The 21,543-nt window shown below is 40.6% G+C and overlaps 1 protein-coding gene across 4 annotated transcripts in view; it reads left to right on the top strand.

The window, feature by feature from the left end:
* The first annotated feature begins 2,401 nt into the window (after positions 1–2,401).
* The window catches only part of LOC101714770 (rho GTPase-activating protein 10), a 170,522-nt gene continuing 151,380 nt past the window's right edge, over positions 2,402–21,543 (top strand). Inside the window, exons 1-3 of one of the 4 annotated variants that reach the window (XM_087193399.1) lie at positions 2,402–2,830; positions 7,060–7,166; positions 9,048–9,142. In XM_087193399.1, the coding sequence (XP_087049525.1) occupies positions 2,746–2,830; positions 7,060–7,166; positions 9,048–9,142 (287 nt within the window). In that variant the 5' untranslated portion in view covers positions 2,402–2,745. The remainder of the gene's footprint in view (positions 2,831–7,059; positions 7,167–9,047; positions 9,143–21,543) is intronic. The other 3 variants (XM_087193398.1, XM_087193400.1, XM_087193401.1) reach the window with 3 other exon arrangements.

Genomic DNA, 21,543 nt, shown 5'->3' with positions numbered 1-21,543 from the left:
AGAAGGTATTTTAAGGGTGTTTACACCTTGGTCAACTGTTTCCCAGTGCCTGGGTTCTACCAGCCACTGGTCCTTGTTCTATCACTTCTCTATGCATACAGCCTTTGAGGGGATGAAGTGGGGTTTGAGTGAGCGTGTGTGTGTGTGCGTGCACATGTGTATGGAGATTACTAGATCAGGGCAGCATGGGGTCGACCCCCATTATGTTACAGTAATTTCCCAAAACAGTTTTCCTGATGTTATTACACTTTGCCACTTTTACCTCATGGAAGTAAAGTACTGAGCTGTTAGTAAACCACCAAGAGAGAGATGGGAAAAAATAAGTAAAAATGGTGGTCTGTTCTTGGAGTCCCTTTTCACCTTGACCTTCAGAGCTGTATTTCTGGGTATAATGCAGCATGGACAGCTCCTTCTCCCTTTCCTTACTCCTTCAGTATTGTGGCTCGTTCTGACACTCCAGCTTTCTATACATGCTGAAGTGTCTGTAGTCCTGCCTGATCCCCAGATGGAATCCTCCTCTACCAGATGGGAGTTTTATTAAAGGGTTGATTTATAAAGCTTAAAAAGTCAATTTAGACTGGTTCATTCAGAAATATTTGCTGAATTACAAAGGAAAAGAAGGATATCAAGGCAATGGTTGTATCTTACTGGCATAGGATAGTTCCAGAGATCTACTTCATAGGTTAGTGTGAGGATTAAAGCACTGTGAAGTCTTTTCAGTAGTGGGAGTCACAATGTTTTTAAATTTTTTTTTTTCATTTTTCTTATGCTGGTAATGGATCTCAAGCCCTCATGCATGCTAAGCAAGTGCTCTGCCACTGAGGTACACCCCTAGACGTCAGTTAAAATATTCATGTCTAATGTGATTATAATTGAGAGGACATCTTCATATGTACCTGAAATTTAGAATCAGAAATTGCTAGTTCTATCTAGTGTGTTGATTTGTGTTTAGATTAAAAAATTTTAATTCACAGTCCAATTGAATAATCATTTACCTCGACATGGCAAACCTATAAAAGAGCTAAACCTTCCCTTGTACAGAGACCTAAGCCCTGAGGATGTAGGGTGGTGAGGCAGAAGGGATAGCACGTGGGAGTTGGGGTGAGGACCCAGCGGTAGCAGAGGAGGAGCAAGCTGGGCTGGTTACGTTGTGCAGATAAGTGAGGAAAATAAGCAAATACATGTCTGAGAGGAAATCTACCCATCCGGAAAGGGAAAGGCCAGAAAGAAACTGAAGTGTGGATGGCAAAGGTAGGTCTATTGGTTAATTCACAGATTTTACTTACATAGATGTGGAAATACTAGGATGGTTGCTTTTATGTATGTGCGCGTATTTCCTAAGTCTGTCTAATGAAAAGACTGAGAAGGATTTCCAGTCCCTTAGCTGTGAGCACATGGCCCGGGTCTTGGTTTCTCAGCGCTGCTCCCCACTAAGAGGACCAAGGGCTCCTGTGGACAAACAGTTGATTCTAGTCCTCGGGTGTGGATAGAGCATAAGCTTGAGTGCCTTATTCCACTAGGGGTACGGAATTGCTTAGGGAATTGGGACATTTCAAGAGAGAAGCCAGAGGGGCTCTGGTCAGACAAATACACAGATTATAGATACTTTTTTTTTTTGGTACCGAGGATAGAACTCAGGACCTTGCACTTGTGAGGCAGGCGCCAGAACCATTGAGCTAAATGCCCGGCCCTATAGATACTTTTTTTAGCTCTTTTTGTTTAAAACCCCTGCGAATAGATTTTTTTCCCTTTTTCAATCTACATTTATCAGACTCGCCATCCCCCTGGAAAAAAGTACTCCTCTACCTTTTCCTACTCCTAAGACCCTTGGTAGCCCTTTTTATGGTAGGGAGGAGAGAGGAGAAATTTCAGTAATGATTTTCTCTCTCAGCTCCTCCACAGTTTAGCATCAGCAGTTTTTCGGGATTAATGTAGTTATTTTCCAGTCTAGTTAAAGGAAATGTCCAGAAGCCTGGTGTTGCTGATTCATCAGTTGCCGTGGTAATTTTGGCAACCTTCCCTGCACCTACTGTACGGCTCCAAGGTAGCCTCTTGACAGATATTGGCAGGCCAAGTCTCCTGGGTTTCAGAAATGTGATTTGTCTCTCCAGATATCAAAGATGTTATTTGTAGGTGAGATTTTTCTCTCACTTTTCAGGGAAGAATTGTCAAAAATGGACACTCAGGTTCATCAGTTTGCAAAAAAAACAAAAACAAAAACAAACCCAGAAAAGAAAAATTTCAGATGCTTCCTGATTAGATTGTGAGAGCCTGGGTCAAGTTGGTTGTTGCAAAAATTTTCTCAGAAATTTTATGACCCATTTTTTAAAATCTAAGATTTAATAATGTGAGACACGAAGGTGGGAAGTTTTCTGTTGCATAGAATTACTCATTGTGTTAGAAAATGTCAAAAGTATAGAATCTCTGATTATGGTGGTTAATGGTCCTCTATTAACTATCTTTTTTTTTTTTTTGTACCAGGGATCGAACTTGGGTCCTTGTGCCTGCACAGCAGGCGGCGAAACCACTGAGCTAAATCCCCTGCGCTCTGTTAACTATTTTACTATCATTCTTTGTTCAAAGAATTGGGCTATTTTGACATGTATAAAAAAATTCCAACAAATTTAATTATAGTTACCCATGTCCATGAAGAAATTCATGAGAACTTGAAGTGTATTTTTGTTTCTTACCTGTTTTCAGACACGGAATCGATTTGAAGGAACAAGGTCGGAAGTGGAGGAGCTTATGAACAAAATCAGGCAGAATCCCAAGGACCACAAACGAGCAAGTCAGTTCACAGTAGAAGGCTACCTGTACGTCCAGGAAAAAAGTAAGAGGCCCTCAGATGCTATGGACAGCCGGCTGCAGATCCACCCGGCATCAGCACTCAGTCCTTGCAGGTTCCATGTCTGGTTTCCCCTGGATTGAAAATGTTGAGCCAGAAACAAAAAGCACAAATCGCTGTATTGGTTCTGGACTTGTACGGGCTTTTTTTTCTTTTTCCCCTAAGCCATAAGCTATAACTATTTCCATAGCATTACCATTGCATTAGGTCTTTTAAATAATGCAGAGACTATTTAAACTGTATAGGAGGATATATATCAGTTATATGCAAATATGCTGCCATTTTATCTGAGGGACCTGGGACTCCAAGGAGTTTGGTATTGGGGGTGAGTCTTGGGACTCATCCTCCACACATGGGATGGCTCTTTGCCCTTCTCCTTTGCTTTCTTTCCTCCTCCCCACCTCCTTCCCTCCCTCTCCCCTTTCTTCCTCTTTTTCTTCTTCCCACCTTTGTTTTCCTTTTTTTTTTTTGGCAGTACCAGGTTGCATTGCAGCCCTTTTAATTTTTTACCTTTTTTTGAGTCAAGGCCAAGCTGGCTTGAATTTATAAGACTCCAGCCTCCCAAGTAGCTGGGATCCCAGGCGTGTGGCACCTTGCTTGGCTTTTGCTGTTTTTATTGTAATTACTAGGGCATTGTTGGACAGGGTCCCTACTGTGTCTTTGCTCCCTCCTACTGTGGAAGACACATTTTGCTGTGTTGAGGGCAGCACATTCCTACTCTGCGGAGGACGCAGCCAGAGGAGGGAGGGTTGTGAGTGCCCCGCTGTCCAGTGGTCCCAGCATGCTTTGCTCCACACTGTGCCCCTCAATAACTTGTTCACAAGGAAGTTGCCCTAGAAGTATGCAGAGTTGGAATGGGGTTGTCTTTTTCATCTTGTCCTGATCACTAGTGCACATACACACATGCGTGCATGCACACGCACGCCCTCTTCTGTGTCCAAACTGTGGCTTGCCTTATGTTAAGGTCAAGACGGTTATATTTCTCTTCTTCCTTGACACCATTTTTATCCATACTGATCTTGCATAGTTCTTGCCAAAATTGGCAGGAAGATTATAGATGGCTATAAAAAATAGTCTTGCAGAGCATCATAACTTAATTTATAGGTGTGCTTTTTTTTTTTTTTTGGTATTGTTGTTCTCCTAGTCCATTTTTGTTGCTATAACAAAATACCTGAGGCTGAATACAAAGTTTATTTGGCCTATGGTTCTGGTGACTGGAAAAGGCCCCCTTCACAATGAAGAAATGGGCAAAAGGCTGCATGCAGAAGGGACCTGCAGTCAGAGACGCAACCCTGTGTGAGCGACATTAGTCCTTTCCAGCAGTGGGGGCCTGTGGCACCGGCATTCCTTAAGGGGCCCATCGCCTCAGTGTGGGGAACAAACTCCCTCACATGAATCTTTTTGGGAGCCACTTTCTTCAAACTGTAGCCGCGGCTGTCTTGTGGTGCTGCACACAGGGTATCCTTACATAAAATATTAAAAAGCCCCAATCTTTTGAAAGTTTTAAGAATTTGGTCTCATTCGAACAGCTGGGCTCTTCTAGTTTAATTCTTCCACTGTAGAAGCCAGTCGTCAGTTTGTAGGGCGAGAACGTGAAGTGAGTGTATTTGTAACTCATCTCTCCCTTCTCACTCTTAGTTGTACTTGGAGACAGTCTTCATCTCGTTTCTTAAGTGCAGGCGATTTATGGAACTTTTCCACTGACCAGCTTAGTGTAGAGAGCACTTCGGGAGTAGGGACCGATCTTGTGTGGAGCTGAGGTTATGTACAGTTGACAGGACGGTTGGCTTTATTTTTGCTTCTCAAGATCACTTCTGTCAGCGGTGGTGAACCTATGGGCATGCGTACCACAGCGGGCTGTTTGTATCACTGACTTACGTAATCTCAGTCTTATAATCTTCACCATCTTAATCCCCATTTTAAAAATTAAATGTGGGAGAAACAAAATCCAGAATAGAGTCATGAGAATGTTAAAATTCTTTAAATTATTTTTTGAGGCACTGTGTAGTCCTGACTGGCCTCAGACTTGTTGTGTAGCCCAGGCTGGCCTGGAACTCAAAATCTGCCTGCCTCAGCCCCCCAAATGCTGGGTTTATGGGCATGTACCATCAGACCCCACTAGAATTCTTTGTATGTGATATGTCCAAGTGATTGATGACTCTTGCTTAAATTACTGGTTTTGAGAGAAACTGGTTTTAAACTATACTGGGAGCAAATAACAAAGCAATAGTAGCTAAATATTTTTCTCATTCATGGCAAGCCAGGCACTGTGCTGTACTCTTTATATCCTTGTCTCACTGGATTCCTAAAACAGTGCTGTGAAGTGAAGGTATGGTTATCACCCATGCATCTGAGAGGAAATGGAGGCACTGAGAGGTCGTGCTGTTTCTAGATTACACAGCCACTGAGTCCTCGAATTGTGGATCTGAGCGGGACGGGACGTCTGTGCTGCCCCCTGTCCTGTAAGCGGCCAGGTGCTCGGTCAGGTGGGTGAGAGGCTCGTGAGCCACTGAGCTGAGAGTTGCTGGGGCTGGGTCTTGTGGCTGAGCGGAGCCCCCCGTGGCTTAATTAGCACGAAGACCTCGATGCTTGGGTCTAGAAACCCTGAGCTGAAATGTGGCTTTGTTATCTCTTAGGTATTTCAGCTAAGCTTAAATTTCTTTAGATTAAAAAATAACAGTATACCCGCCTCTTCTTGAGGTTTTCTAAAGTTAAATCAACTACCTGAACAGTGCTTTTGAGAACCAAAGAACATAGTACTAGTATTAGTTATTTATAACAGGAAGTTCCATGGTCCCCAAACTCGGGTCTTAAACTAGTCATGGTCTGAGATGAAATCTGCTGTGATCTGTAACCCCTTCATCTCTTTTTTCTCTCCCAGCACAACCTGATTAACTCTCTCTAGACAGTTAATGGGTTCTTTTTTGTTTCTCTTTCCCTCCCCAGTTTGTCACTTGTGTTTTTCAGGTATAGAAGGTTTGTTGATGGCATAGGAAAATTACGGCGATAATAAATGTTACTTCTTCTTAAAAAATGGCTTCACATGGGCTGGGGATTTAGCTCCGTGGTTCCACTGCCTGCCTTGCAAGTGCAAGGACCCGAGTTCAGTCCCTGGTACCAAAAAAAAAAAAAGGTTTCATTTGGTGAAAGAAGAAAGGACCCACCTCTGTTGAGTCTAGTCTGTGACTTGTGATAATTAGACTTTTTTCTATAGGTGCTGGGAATTGAATCCAGGGTCTTGCACATGCTAAGCAAGTGCTGGCTCCACTGCTGAGCTGTATGCTGGGCCCTCATGGCTGGACTTTGACTGCATGTCGGGCATCCCAAGGTGTTGGGCATCCCTGCCAGAGGCCACTGTCCTCTAAGATCTGACTATGGGGAGAGTGATTTACCAAGAAGAGAGCGAAGGGGTTCTGACAATGTTCTGGTGCATGTAGGGACGGCTCACCCCTGTTTAAGTCTTACATTCTTTTTTTTCATATTTTCTCTCTTCCCCTCTCCCCTCTCCCTCCCCTCCCCATCCCTCCTCTCTCCTCTCTGATTCTTAATTGATCTAACTCTTTGTCTCTCTGACTCTCACAGTGCTAGGTGTTCACGCAGGCGCCGGAACCAATGAGCTAAATCCCTGGCCCGGTGCTAGGTATTCAAACTGAGGACCTTGTGCACAATGAAGCAAGCACTGAGTCCAGGCTACACCCTTGGCCAACATATTTCATTTCTAAAGCTTTGCTTTCCACAGCTGCTTACCAAGGTGCTATTAGCAGGTTGAAAGCCCTAGGTAGGTTTCTATACAAGATGCTTCTCAACATCGTGATTTTACAGTTCTGTGATTTTGCAAAGGCAGAACTGAATATTGAATCATCTCATACATTGAATGGAACTTTGGAAACTTGTGAACTCATGATGCCTAGAAGCAAACAAAAAATAGAGCTTACAATTAGGAGATTTTCACCCATGAGATAACTGTTGGTTTTTCTAGTGTAGTTTTAAAATATATGTCTTTAAGTCACTTTTTTGTTGCTAAAAATATGGTAAAATCGTGTCTCAATTGATCTCGAAGGATCATCTTATTTCCCCCAGTGTCCCCTTCTGTTAGGTCCAACATTGTGGTTGATCTGTTTGTTACTGTGTTAGGGGGCTTTTTCTTCTGTGTTTGGAGCTCTGCATGTCCACTTATTGGTGAGGAAAAATGCAAAGTTCTGTTTTTTGTTAAGGGCCAGCTCCATTTGGTTCCAGTTGGGTGAAACACTACTGCATGTACCGGAAAGGGGCCAAGAAGTTCAACATTATCCCGTTTGAGCACAGATCTGGGGGGAAACTTGTAAGTGTTTGCTTTTACTCTCTATATCTAGGTGAGAGAGATTCTTTGGGGTTGTCATTTTAATGGTTTATATTCAATAATAAGAAGTTGTAATTTTTTAAGGATTGAAATCTTTGTTTTCTTCTATTCCTAAATATGTAAGACAACAGAATAATTCTTAGATTTTTTTTAATTGCATGCATGGGTCTTTATGTTGTTTAAAAAAGGTAACAGTGGAAACCTTTTATGTCACTTTGTAAGGTAAATATTCCACCTTCAGTAAGCTTTTGTGACTCATAATAAGCTTTAAGTGCTTTCCTGCAAATTAGGCAGGAAGTCTGACTTGAGCATACATTGTTCATACCTTGACCTATAATGAATTTTGCTTTCACTCAGATAGACAGAGTTCTTATGTAGGCATTCTCCATTCAGTTAACTACTCTTCTCAAAGAAATAAACAGCAAAGTGAAGCATGATGGTAAGAAGAGAGCAACAAGACCCCAGGAATTGGCTGGCAGGAAAGATAGTCTTCATATGTGTTTGAAATAGAAGTTACGGCTCTTAACAGTGATTGACGGTCAGAGGATAGCTCTTCTTAATAGTAATGATCATAGCTAGATAAACACAGAAATAAGCTCACTTCTCTGTATTCGTTGCTCCTTCCTGAAAAATACTTAAAGTGGGATGTAGTAAGAACACACTGAAGTGATGATGAAATGCTCTTAAAAACAGGGTCATGGAGAACGCACAAAGCCAGGATAGCACTAAGCCCAGGCTGGTTAACGTGGAGCACTGAGTCTTGGTTTGCTGTCACAGTGAGTTTAAGTTCTGAGCTGTTTCTAGGTAGTGAAATCATTTTCTTTTAGTCTCCAAATGCTAAAAAAACTACATGCTGTGATATTTTGTATATAGCTATGATTTCTGAAGATTTGTATACTTGTTTACAATATGAGAGATCCTGATAGTGTAGAAAATATTAAAATGTTCTAGAAGTGTATACTTAGATTCCTTAGAGTTATTTACTGAGTACCTCTCTGCCTGAATTGCTTGTCTCCTATCTTCATATTCTTATGCTCCTAAAGGAGATGGTTTAGTCCAGTAAAGTAGTAAAACAAAACTTAAATTCAGAGTGATTGATTTAGGAAAGAGAAAAACTGTGCAGATTGTAGGTTTAGATGATCATAACACCTGATCAAAAGCTCTTAGTGTACTTCCAGGTTGATCCGAATTCATATGGAGCTGCAAATTTTTCTGTTTTTTGGTACCAGGGATCAAACTCGGATCCTTGTGCTTGCGCAGCAGGCGGCAAAACCACTGAGCTAAATTCCCAGGCCCGCCAATTTTTTTTCTTAAGGAGAAATATTCCTGCTATGTTGCCTAGGTTGGCCTTGAACTCCTGGGCTCAAGCAATGCTCAGTCTCCGTAGTAGCTGGGACTGTAGGTACCTTCCACCATTCCTGGCTGAACTGCAATTGTTACAGTCCGAAAATGGCCATATATTGACCGTGACATATGGTGTGATGTGTAATATAAACTAAAACCAAATTTTCACTCTTTTAAAAAAGTACAAGAGTAACATATCCTAGCAAGTTGAAACTGCACTGCAGATTTACCTTTTAAACTTGGCATTGGTGAGGTCTGGCTTAATACTATTACAGTCAGAGAGTTAGAAAACATTAAAAGCAGGAGAATGACCAAAAATGATTAAGACTTAGATTTTAAAAAATGTTTAAATAAGGTAGTTTGAAAGAAAATAGGATAAAGAGAAAGAACTTGAAAGAAAATTGGATAAAGAGAAAAGTCTTAAAATCTCGATTTGGGGCTCCCCCGGGAGAGGTGGCTCAGCGTGTAAATGTTTACACTGCATTTCTGAGGACTTTAAGGTTATTTTCTTCTTTTCAGGGGGATGGAGAGGTGTTCTTTTTGAAAGAATGTACCAAAAGGCACACGGACTCCATCGACAGAAGGTTTTGTTTTGACATAGAAGCTGCTGACCGGTAAGTTATTAGAATTATTGGCTATGGTGAAAGAATCAGTTTAAAATACGATTAACAGAGAGTTGACTGTGATTTCCATGGTCTGGAAGGATGTCGTCTCGTCACTCTTCGATTTGAAGCTGTGACTTCCTTGTGCAGTACAGTCTTGGTTGCTGTGTAGAAGTGGAATGTCAGCATCATCATGACTGATAGGTCTTTTTGTCGCGTACAGAGTAACCTCAGATCGTTTCAGTGTTGATCAGAGGAGTCTAATTTGTGGCAAGAGAAGCACAAGAAGGCACAGGGAGCAAGTGGCTGGGACAGGGAGGAAATGGGTGGTAGAGCTAAGGAGGAGCAGAAGTAGCAGTGACAGAACCATATCCATTGAGGGGTGCGTTTTCAGTGTGTGTGCTCTATGTGTGTGTGATGGAGGGTCTGTTTATTCCAAGACTAGTTATTTCTTCTCATTGGTTGACTTTGATTTACTTATAAAAGAATCTGTCAGAGAGGAGGCAGTAAAAGAAGAAAGTTCATCCATCAATATCATTGGTGTTATTTCTGTGTTCTTCAGTAGCATTCAGGAAATCGTGGTACTCCTAGAACATTTCTTTTTTAGTCAGGCAGGAGAGTGATTCCTTGCCAGCCCTGGTTTCGGCAGCAGTTATTAGATCAGGCTTTTTCATGTTTGCATAATAAAAGCTTATAAAATGAGATTTTTAGAAGAAAACATCAGTTCAGTTCAGAATCCAGGAAGACAAAAATAATTAAAGCTGCTTTTAGATGTGACAGCTGAGCTGGACCAAGGAGGAGATATCTGGGCTAAGAAGGAACTAAAAGAATTGATGACCAGGTACATAAAAAGGTGGTTTCAAGAACCAGGCTCAATGTGGACTACCAGGAAAAAGATAAATAGGTAAATATGCATCTTATCGAGGTTGAGAGAGTACAGTGGTACTTGGGTAATCATCCTTAGTTGGTTCCAGAGCTATACAACAAATACCAGGCAAAGAGCCACAGAGCAGTGGACTGTGGCAAGTTCTAGCTTATGCAGGCAAAGGACGGATACCAGGACAAAATGTTTGCATCAAAATGTGCAGAGTTTCACAGCAGTTGAATACCAAGATAGGACTATATTAAGAGGTTCATATTGAAGTCAATAAGAACTTGTTCAAAAACCGGAAGAAGAGCTTCAGTCAGCATTACACAAACTGAGCATAGGCCTGCAGGTTAGAATGTGCTAGTTTGTGCGGTTCGGTATTTTGAATTGCTTTAAAATCTCTAGCTCTTTGAATGGCTGCCTTCAGCCAGCATACAAATGCTCTTATTTAACCCATCTTTTAAAAATACTAAAGAATATTACTACCACCATCACCAATGAAACAACCCTTTCTTTTCCCATTACCCCTCTTCTCTCCCATTAACAGCAAAAATTCTTAAAAATGCTGTCATATTTAGTATCTCAAATTTCTTCTCTCTTACTCTCTTTTGAGCTGCCTTTTCAGTCCTGTGCCTCTACCTCTCCACCGAAGGTTTTCAGTGGACTCTGTTCCATGTCTGGTGCTGAATTCTCATGTTCTTTGCTAGAGCACTGTATCCCGTGGCCCATGACTTTCTCCACCATGATAATCTTGGTTCAAGGACATGTACTGCTTTCTCTCCTAGCTAGCTTTTTCAGTTTTTTACATTCCTTCACCAGTTCCTCCTTTCTCAGACCTTTTGATTTTGGAGCTCTGACCTTAGTCCTAAGATCTCTTTTTTCTTTAACCACATTCTCTTATGATCTTGTCCAGCTCCATAATTTTAAGGGCCATCTGTATATTGATAACTCTCAAAGATTTATTATCTCTTACCTGAATTCCAGATTCTTTATATTCAGTTGCCTACTGGGATGTCTAATAAGCATTTCAAACAGTGCAAAAACTAGGGGTGTATTGATTTGGCGTTTGTAAAATTTTCAAGAAAAAAATTTTTTGGGGGGTGCTTAGGGGTTTACTCAGGGCCTCATGAGTTCTGTGTAACTGTTCTACCATTGAACTATATCCCCAGAACCCATTAATTTTTCTGGGGGGGATAGACTATGAGATCCCACATCTTATATAGGTATACAGATTTAATATTATTTAAAACTATCATACATTTTAAAACAATATGTGCTTAGTGTTTCACCTTTTTCTAAAGCCCTTGTGTTAGCTTAAATTATTCATAATATAGTATTCGAAATATATTTTCTTTGTGACTTCTTTAGTCTTCACAATCAAGCTACTTCTTAAAAATTTCTGAGGCTTACTGTTTATTGCTTTTGGTTTAATCCCTAATTTCTGAGCAGCAAAACATCTACTTCTGTTTGCTGTTACCAGTGGGGAGTGTTTGGGACCCTTGGTGGGCAGGGCCACCTCCACTGTGGGTGTTTTGCCCACCTGTGCAGCCCTGGTGCCTACCAGGGTGGGGGGAGTGTATATCAAGCTATAATTCTGGAGCTTTGAAGGCCTCAATTAGTGGGAAGTTTGAGATCAGCTCTTTTCTTGCCTGTTTCCCTCATTCCTGGCCAAGTAGACCACTAGGAATTATAAGTAATTTGTTCTTTGTCTATTAGATTATGAATTCCAAGAAGGGGAAGAATCCTGTCTGATTTAGCACTGCTTGCTTCTGCAGTACCAGATGTAATGCTTTATTTATGGTGGACATTCTCACCACATTTGTCCTGGATTAAATGAAATTGAATTGTTGCTCACAAGTGACAGAACTGGGATTAGATTCAATCAAGCAAGTGTCAGTCATTGTCCTTTTGTTCTCCACTGCATTGCTGTAGCAGGAGCTCTGGTGTTTTCTTTCCACTTAGAGAAAAATACATTTAACCCGTTTTTGAGCGTTGGGTTTTGTAAATGGGTTTCTGATGGGAGTTTATACAGTGTTGCTATTGGGACCTTTTGTGTAGCAATTTCACAGTTGATTGCATAGGTTTAATATAAAGAAACGTTGCCTTTTTGCCAAGTATCATTTTTGCTATTTTTTTCTTATGAAGGGAGAGCAGCCGAGTAGCACTGTGATAGTAGGTGATATTTAATATGGGACAGAGTGGCTCCTGGGCTTGTATTTGATCTGGGCATATTTCACTAAATAGTGGCACTGGTTTGGATCGGGTTGGGTTGTATGTGACAGAAAAAGTCAGTGTGCCGTAAACAGTGTTAAAGTTTATTTTTTCACTCATTTGGGAAGCCAGAGCCAGAGATCAGGCTGTTGGTGTCAGGTTTTGCTTTCTCTTGGGAGTGGTTCACCTTCCTAGGTATTTCAGGTCCAAGATGCCTGCTCCTGTTTATCATAGAGCTCTGCCTGACTTTTGTCATAGGAACACTTCCCAGACATTGTGCACATGACTTTCGCCTGTACATTGTTGCTCTGAACAGTGTCATATACGGTTACACCTCATTGCAAGGGAGGCTTTTAAATCCTTAGGTTAGGAAATTGCTGTCATATTTCCAGCATCCATGGCCTAATCTAATTCTTAGGAAATTTATTCCTGAGAACAATCTGGGTTTGGGCTGGGATTACCAAGTTGTTACTGTCTTAGTTTGTTGGATGGATGTGTGCTTCATTTTATTCTCCCTCACTTCACTGAAGGGTTACTTTGGATATTTCTTTAGCTAAGAGATAGTATTTAAAAACATGGTCTAAGAACACTATTAAAAGAGCAAGAAAAAGAAGACAAAAACAAAAAAACCAAACCAGCCTGCAGAATGGGAGAAAATACTTGCAAATCGTAAGTCTGATAAGGGACTTATTTACAGAATATGTAAAGAACTTTGTAACAATAATAAAAATACATGAATTTATGTAAGCAGAAGATAGGAATTAGGAATTTCTCCAAAGAAACTATGCAAGTGGTGAATAAAAATATGAAAAGATATTTAACACCATAGCCATTAAGGAGATGTGAATCAAAACAATGATAAGACACCACTTCATACTCACTAGGACAGCTGCATGTAAAAACTCAGACGTTAACAAGTTTTGGCAAAGATGTGGAAAAGTTGGATCTCTTAAACATGGAGGGTGGGAATTTAAAATGGTATAGCTACTTTGGAAAGCAGTTTGGCAGTTCTTCAAAAGGTTAAACATAACTGCCATCTGATCCAGAAATTTTACTCCTAGCTATATATATGAGAAGTAAAAACATATGTCTATGCCAAAACATGTCTATGAATATTCATAGACGCATTATTTATAATAGCCAAGAGGTAGGAACAACTTGAATGTCTATATGCTCATGAATGGTCAAGTAAAATATTATGTATCCGTATAATGAAAAATTGCTGTAGCAATTGAAAGGAAGAACTAGTGCATCCTGCAGTATGATTGAACCCTGAAAACAGTGGAAGAAGCCAGTCATAGAAGACTGCATATTAGAGGGTTCTATTTATGCATATCAAACCTATGTCTGGGGGTTTTGGGAAATGGAGAACACTGGCTAATGAATATGGGTTTTTCCACCCCTAGGATGGTAAAAATGTCTTCAAATTGATTTTGGTGATGGTTACTCAAGTTTGTGAATACATGATAAACTGTTGAATTGTGCAATTTAAATGAGTTAATTTTACACTATGAATTATGTCTCAAAGATTTTTTTTTCCACCAAAAGGAGTACAGCTGCAAATAAATACCAAAATAAGACAAAAAAGGGTCTTTTTTTTTTTTTTTTGGTACCGAGGATCGAACTTGGGTCCTTGTGCTTGCGCAGCAGGCAGCGAAACCACTGAGCTAAATCCCTAGCCCCAAAAAGGGTCTTAATGACTCTAAATGTTCACTGCAGGTCCCACAGGCTGTGAGGAATCTTGTCCCTCCTTTTCGGTTGGAGAAATGATATAGGTCGTGTAGTTGCCCGGGCCGTGGCGTGCTGGTCTGTTACAGGCTTCCTGTGCCTCAGCAGGGTGGTTATGTAACATGGCCTCTGCTGCATTGGCATGCTCGCCACGTGCCACTTTGTGCTGTAACCCCACACATTTGCTCGATAAATAATTGCCCTTCTGTGAAGTTCTCCCACACATTGCATTCAGGGACTGCTTAAAGAAAATGCTTCTCATTTTCCTCATTAATCTGACATTTCAAATCCTGTGTGTGTATTTGGTGTGATTTTTGCTTTCCTAGTGGATCACTCTTGAAAGGAGGGCACGATCCCTCTTTCTTTGGTAATTTACCCATGCAGACGTCCAAGATGACAGCGAGAGGGGAACAATACCTGAAGCGTTCGAGTTAGAGTGCTTTTTTTTTTTTAACCAATGATTCTATTTAGCATTTATGTACATGGCACTGTAGTGTTTCTCGAATTGAAAGACTGAGTTAAGAGCACATTGCTTCCAGAGCCTGTGCAATTGACTGAGTGATTAAAAGCATTTATGTAACACATCAGCTGGAGCAGTGTTTGGAAGTATGATGCAGTGCCTCCCATCTAGGCCACTGAGTAATTGCTGACTAGGATTGGCACTGAGGACAGAAAAATAAACTAGAAGCCAAAAGGCCCGATTGCAGGAGAACTCGTAGAGGAGGAGGGTTTACAGACAAGTAATGGTTCAGGGATCTAAGGCGCCATGCAAGCCCCAAAGCAGGAGGAAGTGAGGCTGGCTGGGAAACTCACCAGAGAAAGTGATTTGTAACACATTTTCTTCCCCCTCCTTCCTCCTTACTCTACTGTGGATTGAACTCCAGGCAGGATTCAGGTATGGTAAACAGAAACACTAAACCAGCCCTTAAATTGCCTCTGAAGATGAGGAAAAGTTAGAAACTTACAGAGAGGCCAAGGGCAGAGGAATCACAAGAAGTCTGGAACGAGGACAAGATAATCTTTACATCAAAATTTCCCAAACAGCTGAAAATAGCTGTGGGTGACATTTTTAGTATCGGGAATCGAACTCCGGTCCTTGCACCTGCGCAGCAGGCAGTGAAACCACTGAGCTAAATCCCTGGCCCGAGACTTTTTCACTATCCTAATGGTCTGTGCGTGTCCCCTGGAGGGGTGTGAAGGTGGAGGTGGGGAGGCCGGCGTTGGCCATGGACAGCTAGTGGGTAGAGGCCTGCAGCATCCAGGCCATGGCCTCCGGTCCAGGGTTGAGTAGAGGGCCCTGCCGACAGGTCCTACGTTGAGGCCTGTGATAAGATGCAGACTGCAGCCACTGGTTTCTTTTATGTAAATGTCCACATGAGTTGGGTTTTGCAATAAAAAAACTGTAATAATAGCTATATTTGGTTATAGGTCGCAGTGAAGTAAATACATGCAAATGCGAGGGCGTTGTGCATCCTGGAGTGGAGGCTGTTTCAAGAGTTTGAGTTCAATGTAGAGAAAATAAGAAAGGAAGTTATTTTCAAAGAATTTAAATGGAATTGGTAAAACACGGACTGGGTAGAATCAGAAAAACCTCCAAAAGCCCCTGTCCAATATTATGTTTAGGTAATACAAAGCCTTATATTTCTTGAACATGCCTTTCCATTTATTTAGATTTATAACTCCTCTCAGTAGTGCCTCGTCGTTTTTGGCATAGATGTTTGGGCATCTTGGTAAATTTCCCTGTGTAAGATTAGATGTTTTTGAACTTTTCATTTTCCAACTTGTCATTGTTAGTCTATAAAAATGTAGTTGGTTTTTGTATCCTAACAATATTGCTAAGTTTACTTTTTAGTTGGGACAGTTGGTTTAAGTTTTTAATGTACACAGTGATAGATGTGAATAAAGGCAGATTTATTTTTTCATTTGCAATCTGCATGCCTAGCACCTCCAATACAAAGATGAATAGTAGCAGTGATACTGGGCATCTTGTCTCATTCTTGATCTTACGGGAAAAGCATTCATTCTTTTACTCTAAAATATGACATTAGTTGAAAATTGTAGATGCTTTTTTAATATAGGGTAAGTTTTTGTTTACTTCCAATTTAAATTGGGAATATGTATGAATTTTGATGTAATATTTTCAGTGAATATTGAAATGATTATTAAATACAGTACTTTTCATTAATTTATTAATGTGGTAAATGGCACCCAGTTTTCTAAATTAAGCTAACCCCATTTCCCTGAGATAAGCTCTGCTTTGTTGTGATATACTTTTTATATATTGCCTCAGTCACTTTGCTAATGTTTGCTTAAGGAATTTGGTATTTATTATGATATTCTGTTATGGTCCGAAATCTTGGTCTTTTTTTGGTATCAGAGCTATAACGCAGTCAGGAAAGAATTGAGATGTTTCCCTCCCTTCCTCCTCTGATTTTTGAATGTTTTTGTACAAGATTGTTATTTCTTTCTTCAGTGTTGGAGATAATTCCCCTTTGAAGCCATCTTGAACGTGGACTTTTTTTTCGGTAGGAAATTTAAAAATTACAGTATCAGTTTATTTAGTGGGTATAAAGCTTACTCAAATTTCCTGTTCTTTGTGTGTTATAAATTGGTCGTTTTTAAGGGATTTATATCCTGTAAGTTATCGACTACATTTGCATACTTTTCTTCATGTGATCTTTCTTTTCCCATCCATAGGATCTGCAGTGATCCCTTTTCTGCTTGATATTGCAGACTTTCATTTTTTATTGCTAAGTCTTACCTTCAGGCTTAGCCTTTTTTGGCCCCAGTTCTGTTGTTAGGACATGTTTGCAGTGTATGTTAGTACGCATCTTGGAGAGTGGGTGCAGGTACTTAACATACCTGGATTCTTTTAATTTCTCGCCCCCTCCTTTTCTCTCCTTCTCCATCTCCAGGTCCTCTTCTCCTGTCTTTCTTTTTAGTTCATGTGTGTGACACACAGTGATGACATTCATTGTAGGTAGTTGGTACATGTACATGTCACCCTAATTCGTCACTTTCCCCTCCTCCCGTCCCATTTTCCATCTCTGGGCCCCCTTCCCATTTACAAATGATTTCTCTACCCATCTCCTTTTATCTGTCTTTTATTTTGCTCTTCATTTATACTTCGGATTTCTCATATGGGGGAACCTGATGGTATTTTAGCTTATGTCTCTGATTTATTTCATTTAACATGTTTCCAAGTTTCATCCGTTTTCCACAAATGACTCAGAACTTATTTTTTGTTATAGCCGGCTAGTAGTCCATTACATATAAATACTATATTTTCTTTAGCCATTCATCTGTTGATGGAAATTTGGGCTGTTTCCAAGATGTAGCTATTGTGAACTGTGCTGCTATAAACATAGTATATTACGTATTGCTGTACCACGATGTCTTTTAACTCTTTTAGGAAGATACCTAGGAGGGGGATACCTGGGGCAAATGGGATTTCTGTATTTAGCTGTTTGAGGACTCTTCACACAGATTTCCAGAGTGGTTATACCAGTTTACACTCCCACCAACAGGAAAAAGGGTTCCTTTTTCCTGTGGCCTCAACAGCATTTGTTGTTATTTGATTTCTTAAAGATGACCATTCTTCCTGAAGTGAGATGGAATTTCAGTGTTGTTTTAATTTGTATTTCTTGAATAGCCCGTAGTGTTGAAAATTTTTTCATGTAGAGTGGTACCTCGGTTCCTGAACGTAATTTGTTCCACAATTCTGGGGAAGATGGCCGTGCTCCTGTTTGTCACCCAATGCAGAGTTTGTGGATGGAAGCAAAATTTTGCCGAACACTTCTGTTCACAAAGTGAATTGTTTGACAACAGAAGAGTTCAAGAAGCAAGGTATTACTATATTCATTGGCCAAGGTTGTACTTCTTTATCTGAGAAGTACCTATTCATTTCAGATGCCTGTTTTTTTTCAATTGGGTCTCTAAATCTAGGGGGGTGGTTTAATTTTTTTTGGTTATTTATATGTTGTGTAGTGTGTGTGTGGCTTATGCTGTTCTCTCCCTTGATTCCCTCTGGATTGGCTTGGGAGGAGTTGGGAGTTTTGGGAGGCATTTTGTTGCCTTGTTTTCTCCTGCTTTAACAATTATATGTCCATTATCAGGCAAATCAGCTACAGTAGTATCATTCGAGGAAAGGTAGGCATTAACATACCATGAGAAGGAATTATGTACTACTCTTAACCCTAGAGAAGAAATTCACAATTAGAGCATAAACGTCAAGACAACCCAAGCATTGACTCATAGCTAATACCCACTAAATGCAACAGCTGTATCTCTAATGGTAGAAAAAATTCAATAGTAATTTTAAGAGAGTCCATTATCTAAAGGCTAAAACAGCTTTATGGTTATACTGTTAAAGATACAGGGGTTTGGGGACTGGGGAAGGCACAAATAAAAATTTGAGACCTTAAACTGTACCATACAAAAAAGAGAAAGCAGTGGGGCAAATTACTCTAGTGGGAGTTGAAGGATGTAATTAGGTTCAGGGAACAGAAAAAAACTGATGAGAAATAGTGGAAGAATAAAGGAGAAAAGAAGAAATTATATGACAAGTAAAAAAATCCAAGAGAAAAAGTTTAAAGGGAGACCAAAGTGAGAAGCAGGAAGAAAAGAAAAAGAAGGAACAAACGAAAACCCAGGAAAACAACAACAGCAACAACAAAAGAGATAGGACAAAAAAGGAGCAAGAAAATGGAGAAATTCCCCTACCCTGTATAAACTAGGGATGAAGAAAAGGAAGACAAAAAAACCACACACACTCATGAAAGGAAATGAAGAGGGGAAGACGGGGAAGAAAAAGGCAAAAGACAAAGAAAAACATTTCTCTGTTAGTTTGGATGCCTGGCTTTCTTCCCGACTCCACAGTTTCAGGGGCTGCTGAGGGGAAGACCTATCCCTGCTCACACTGTGAGATGAACGGGCCGGTCAGACCCCTGATCGGTGCGGGATGCAGCTGGAGCAGACAGTAGGCCAAGGAGGCAGACATCCCGGCTTTCAGAATCTGTACAACACAGGCTGAGCCTGGCCTCTGGCCTGGGGAGATACATAGGTTTCTGCTTTTTATCTCAGACCCCTCTGGGGACCTCTTTCTAGCCTGCTGTTTCACCTCAGGCTGGCTCCTGTGGCTGCCATTCATCCAGGTACTGTGGGAACCTGACATTGGGAGCCCTGGAGGAGACCCAAGTGGCTGCTCTGGGTCCCAAGCTCACACAATCAGCTCTTCCCCAGAATGGTATCCAGAAGCACTTTCTCCAGGCTTATAGAGGGCACTTTTATTGGCGCCACTGTCCAGCTGTCACTTGGACAAGGACAGACTTGCAGCAGAGTCCCATGCTTTCCTTGTGGATCATAGCTACTGCTGGTCCAGTCCATTCCCCTGCAGCATTACTCGGTGAGAAATACTTCCTTTTCCTTAGTGCCACTTGTAGCTGTGTCATCTGTAGAGAGGGTCCTTTCTTTCTTGCCTTTAAGTTCTGTTTCTTCTTTTTTTGGAGGAGAGGTTGTCAGATCCTACTTGGAGCCCAGGGAACTACTTCTCTTTCTTTTCCAAGTTGTTTTGTTTTCTACAGTCTGGATACTGAACTCAGAGGGGTTGAGTTATCATTCAACACTCCATTTTTTTTTTTTTTTTCCGCCTCCTTCTCATTGCCCATTTTCTTTTGATTGGGTCTTTTACACTAGGGCTCTAATTTTTTGTAGTTCTCTATACATTCTAGATCCTAATCCTCTGTCCAAGGTGTAGCTCACGAAATTTTTTTCCCACATTGTAGATTGTCTCTTTACTCTATTGGTTGTTTCTTTTACCGTGCAGAAGATTTAACCTGCACGCGGGTAGCAACTTTGCAGGAGCATTTCCTGAAGAGACTCTTTCCCCTGGTGTATGTTTTTGGTGTCTGTATCAAAGATAGATAGCTGACTGTGTCTTGGGTTGTTTCTGTGTCTTCTGTTTTGGTGCATTGATCCACATGGCTCTTTTTGTGCCAATATGCTGTTTTTATTACTGTCACTTTGTAGTATAACTGGAATGCTCTTATTTGTCCATCACATTTGATAGTTTTGCAGGAATATTAGGGTTGGAAGTTGTTTGCTTTTATGGCCTGAAACACGTCACTCCAAGCTCTTCTGGCCTTAAAGTCTGCTGTAATTCTGGCAGGTTTACCTTCATACATGATTTTTTTTGCTTTTCTCTGACAGCCTTCAGGGTTCTTTTTTGGTTGCACATTTGGGATTTTGACTAAGATGTGTCCTGAGGGACCTCTTTTTTTTTTTTTTAAAACCATAGTTGGTGTTCTATTACAACCCTCACTTATCTGTACATTGAAATCTTTTCTCATACTTGAAAGGTTTTCTATTATGACTTCTAGAAACAGTTATTTTTAGTCCACATGTGCAGTCTTCTAATTTCTAACTCCAGTTAGAAAGGTTAGCCTTCTTAGTGTCATGTAGTACCTAATGAATGAACTTTTCTTGTTCTGTAATCATTCTTAAGGCTTCTCTGAGTAACTTGTCATGATTTATCATTTTGTCCTGGATTTCAGAAAGCCTGTCTTCACATTTATCATTTCTGCAATTTATGAATTCTATGCAGTTTTTTAAATCTCTGGTATTTCTTTCCAACACCTTTTCCTGGAGTCTTTATCTTTGGTGAATTTGTCATTCATGTTCTGAACTGTCTTAGTGTGAGGTTTTGCAGTTTTTTATTTGTTTTTCCTCTATCCACATTGTTCAGTTTGCATGTTCTGTTATCTTTTGAGTTAAATCCTCTTTGCATTTGCCAGGTTTCTTTCTCTCTTCATGAACTATTTTGTGCAGTTACGCTCCCTGGTGTTTGCGTTCCTCTCCGTTGGTTCCCTTTGAACCTGGTTTTAACAAGTTGGCAGACCTTGGGGGCCTTCCCTTGCCTTGTTTTCTTACGTTCTTGTGTGTGTGTCTTCTTGATGGAGATTGGTGTTGATATTAGAGTTTTTTTGACTATATTAATTGTTGAAGTAATGTGCTTGTGGCCTCCTTTGTCTAGATACAGTGTTCACCTTTCAGCTCTTCACCTTAAATGAGTTAGACCTTGTCACTGAAGGTGGACATATAAGCAGCAGATTAGTACTTTCAGGAAAAATCACCTATGCTGGCAAGAAAAAAAGTGGCTGCCGCTTTAAAGGACTGAAGATGGGTCTCTAATGCGGCTTTCTGTTCAAGGCTTATTAATTTTGTTAATATTTTCAGAGAAACTGTCATCCATTTTATATTTCATTAACTTCTGATTTTCCTTTTTTTGTTTGTTTTTCATTTTTCTGAGACAGGGTCTCACTTTGTAGTTCAGGCTGGCCTTGAGCTCACTATGTAGCCTAGGCTGGCCTCGAACTCTTGGGGATCCTCCTGCCTCAGTCTTGCAAGTGCTGGGACTATAGGCATGTGCCACCACACCTGGCTGTGATTTTCTATTTTATTGGTACCAGGGATCGAACCCGGGTCCTTGTGCTTGCACAGCGGGCGGTGAAACCACTGAGCTAAATCCCCGGCCTAGATTTTCCTTCTTAAACCTTTGCTTCTGGTTACTAAAGTTGGAAGCATAGATCATAGAATTATGCTTTTCTTT

This window comes from Heterocephalus glaber, unplaced genomic scaffold, assembly GCF_053883595.1.
Source record: "Heterocephalus glaber isolate CG9 unplaced genomic scaffold, H.glaber_assembly_v1.0 deba00001588, whole genome shotgun sequence".
NCBI classification, from domain to species: domain Eukaryota; kingdom Metazoa; phylum Chordata; class Mammalia; order Rodentia; family Bathyergidae; genus Heterocephalus; species Heterocephalus glaber.
The sequence above is the reverse complement of the archived record's forward strand: the minus strand, read 5'-3'. Positions and strand labels throughout refer to the sequence as shown.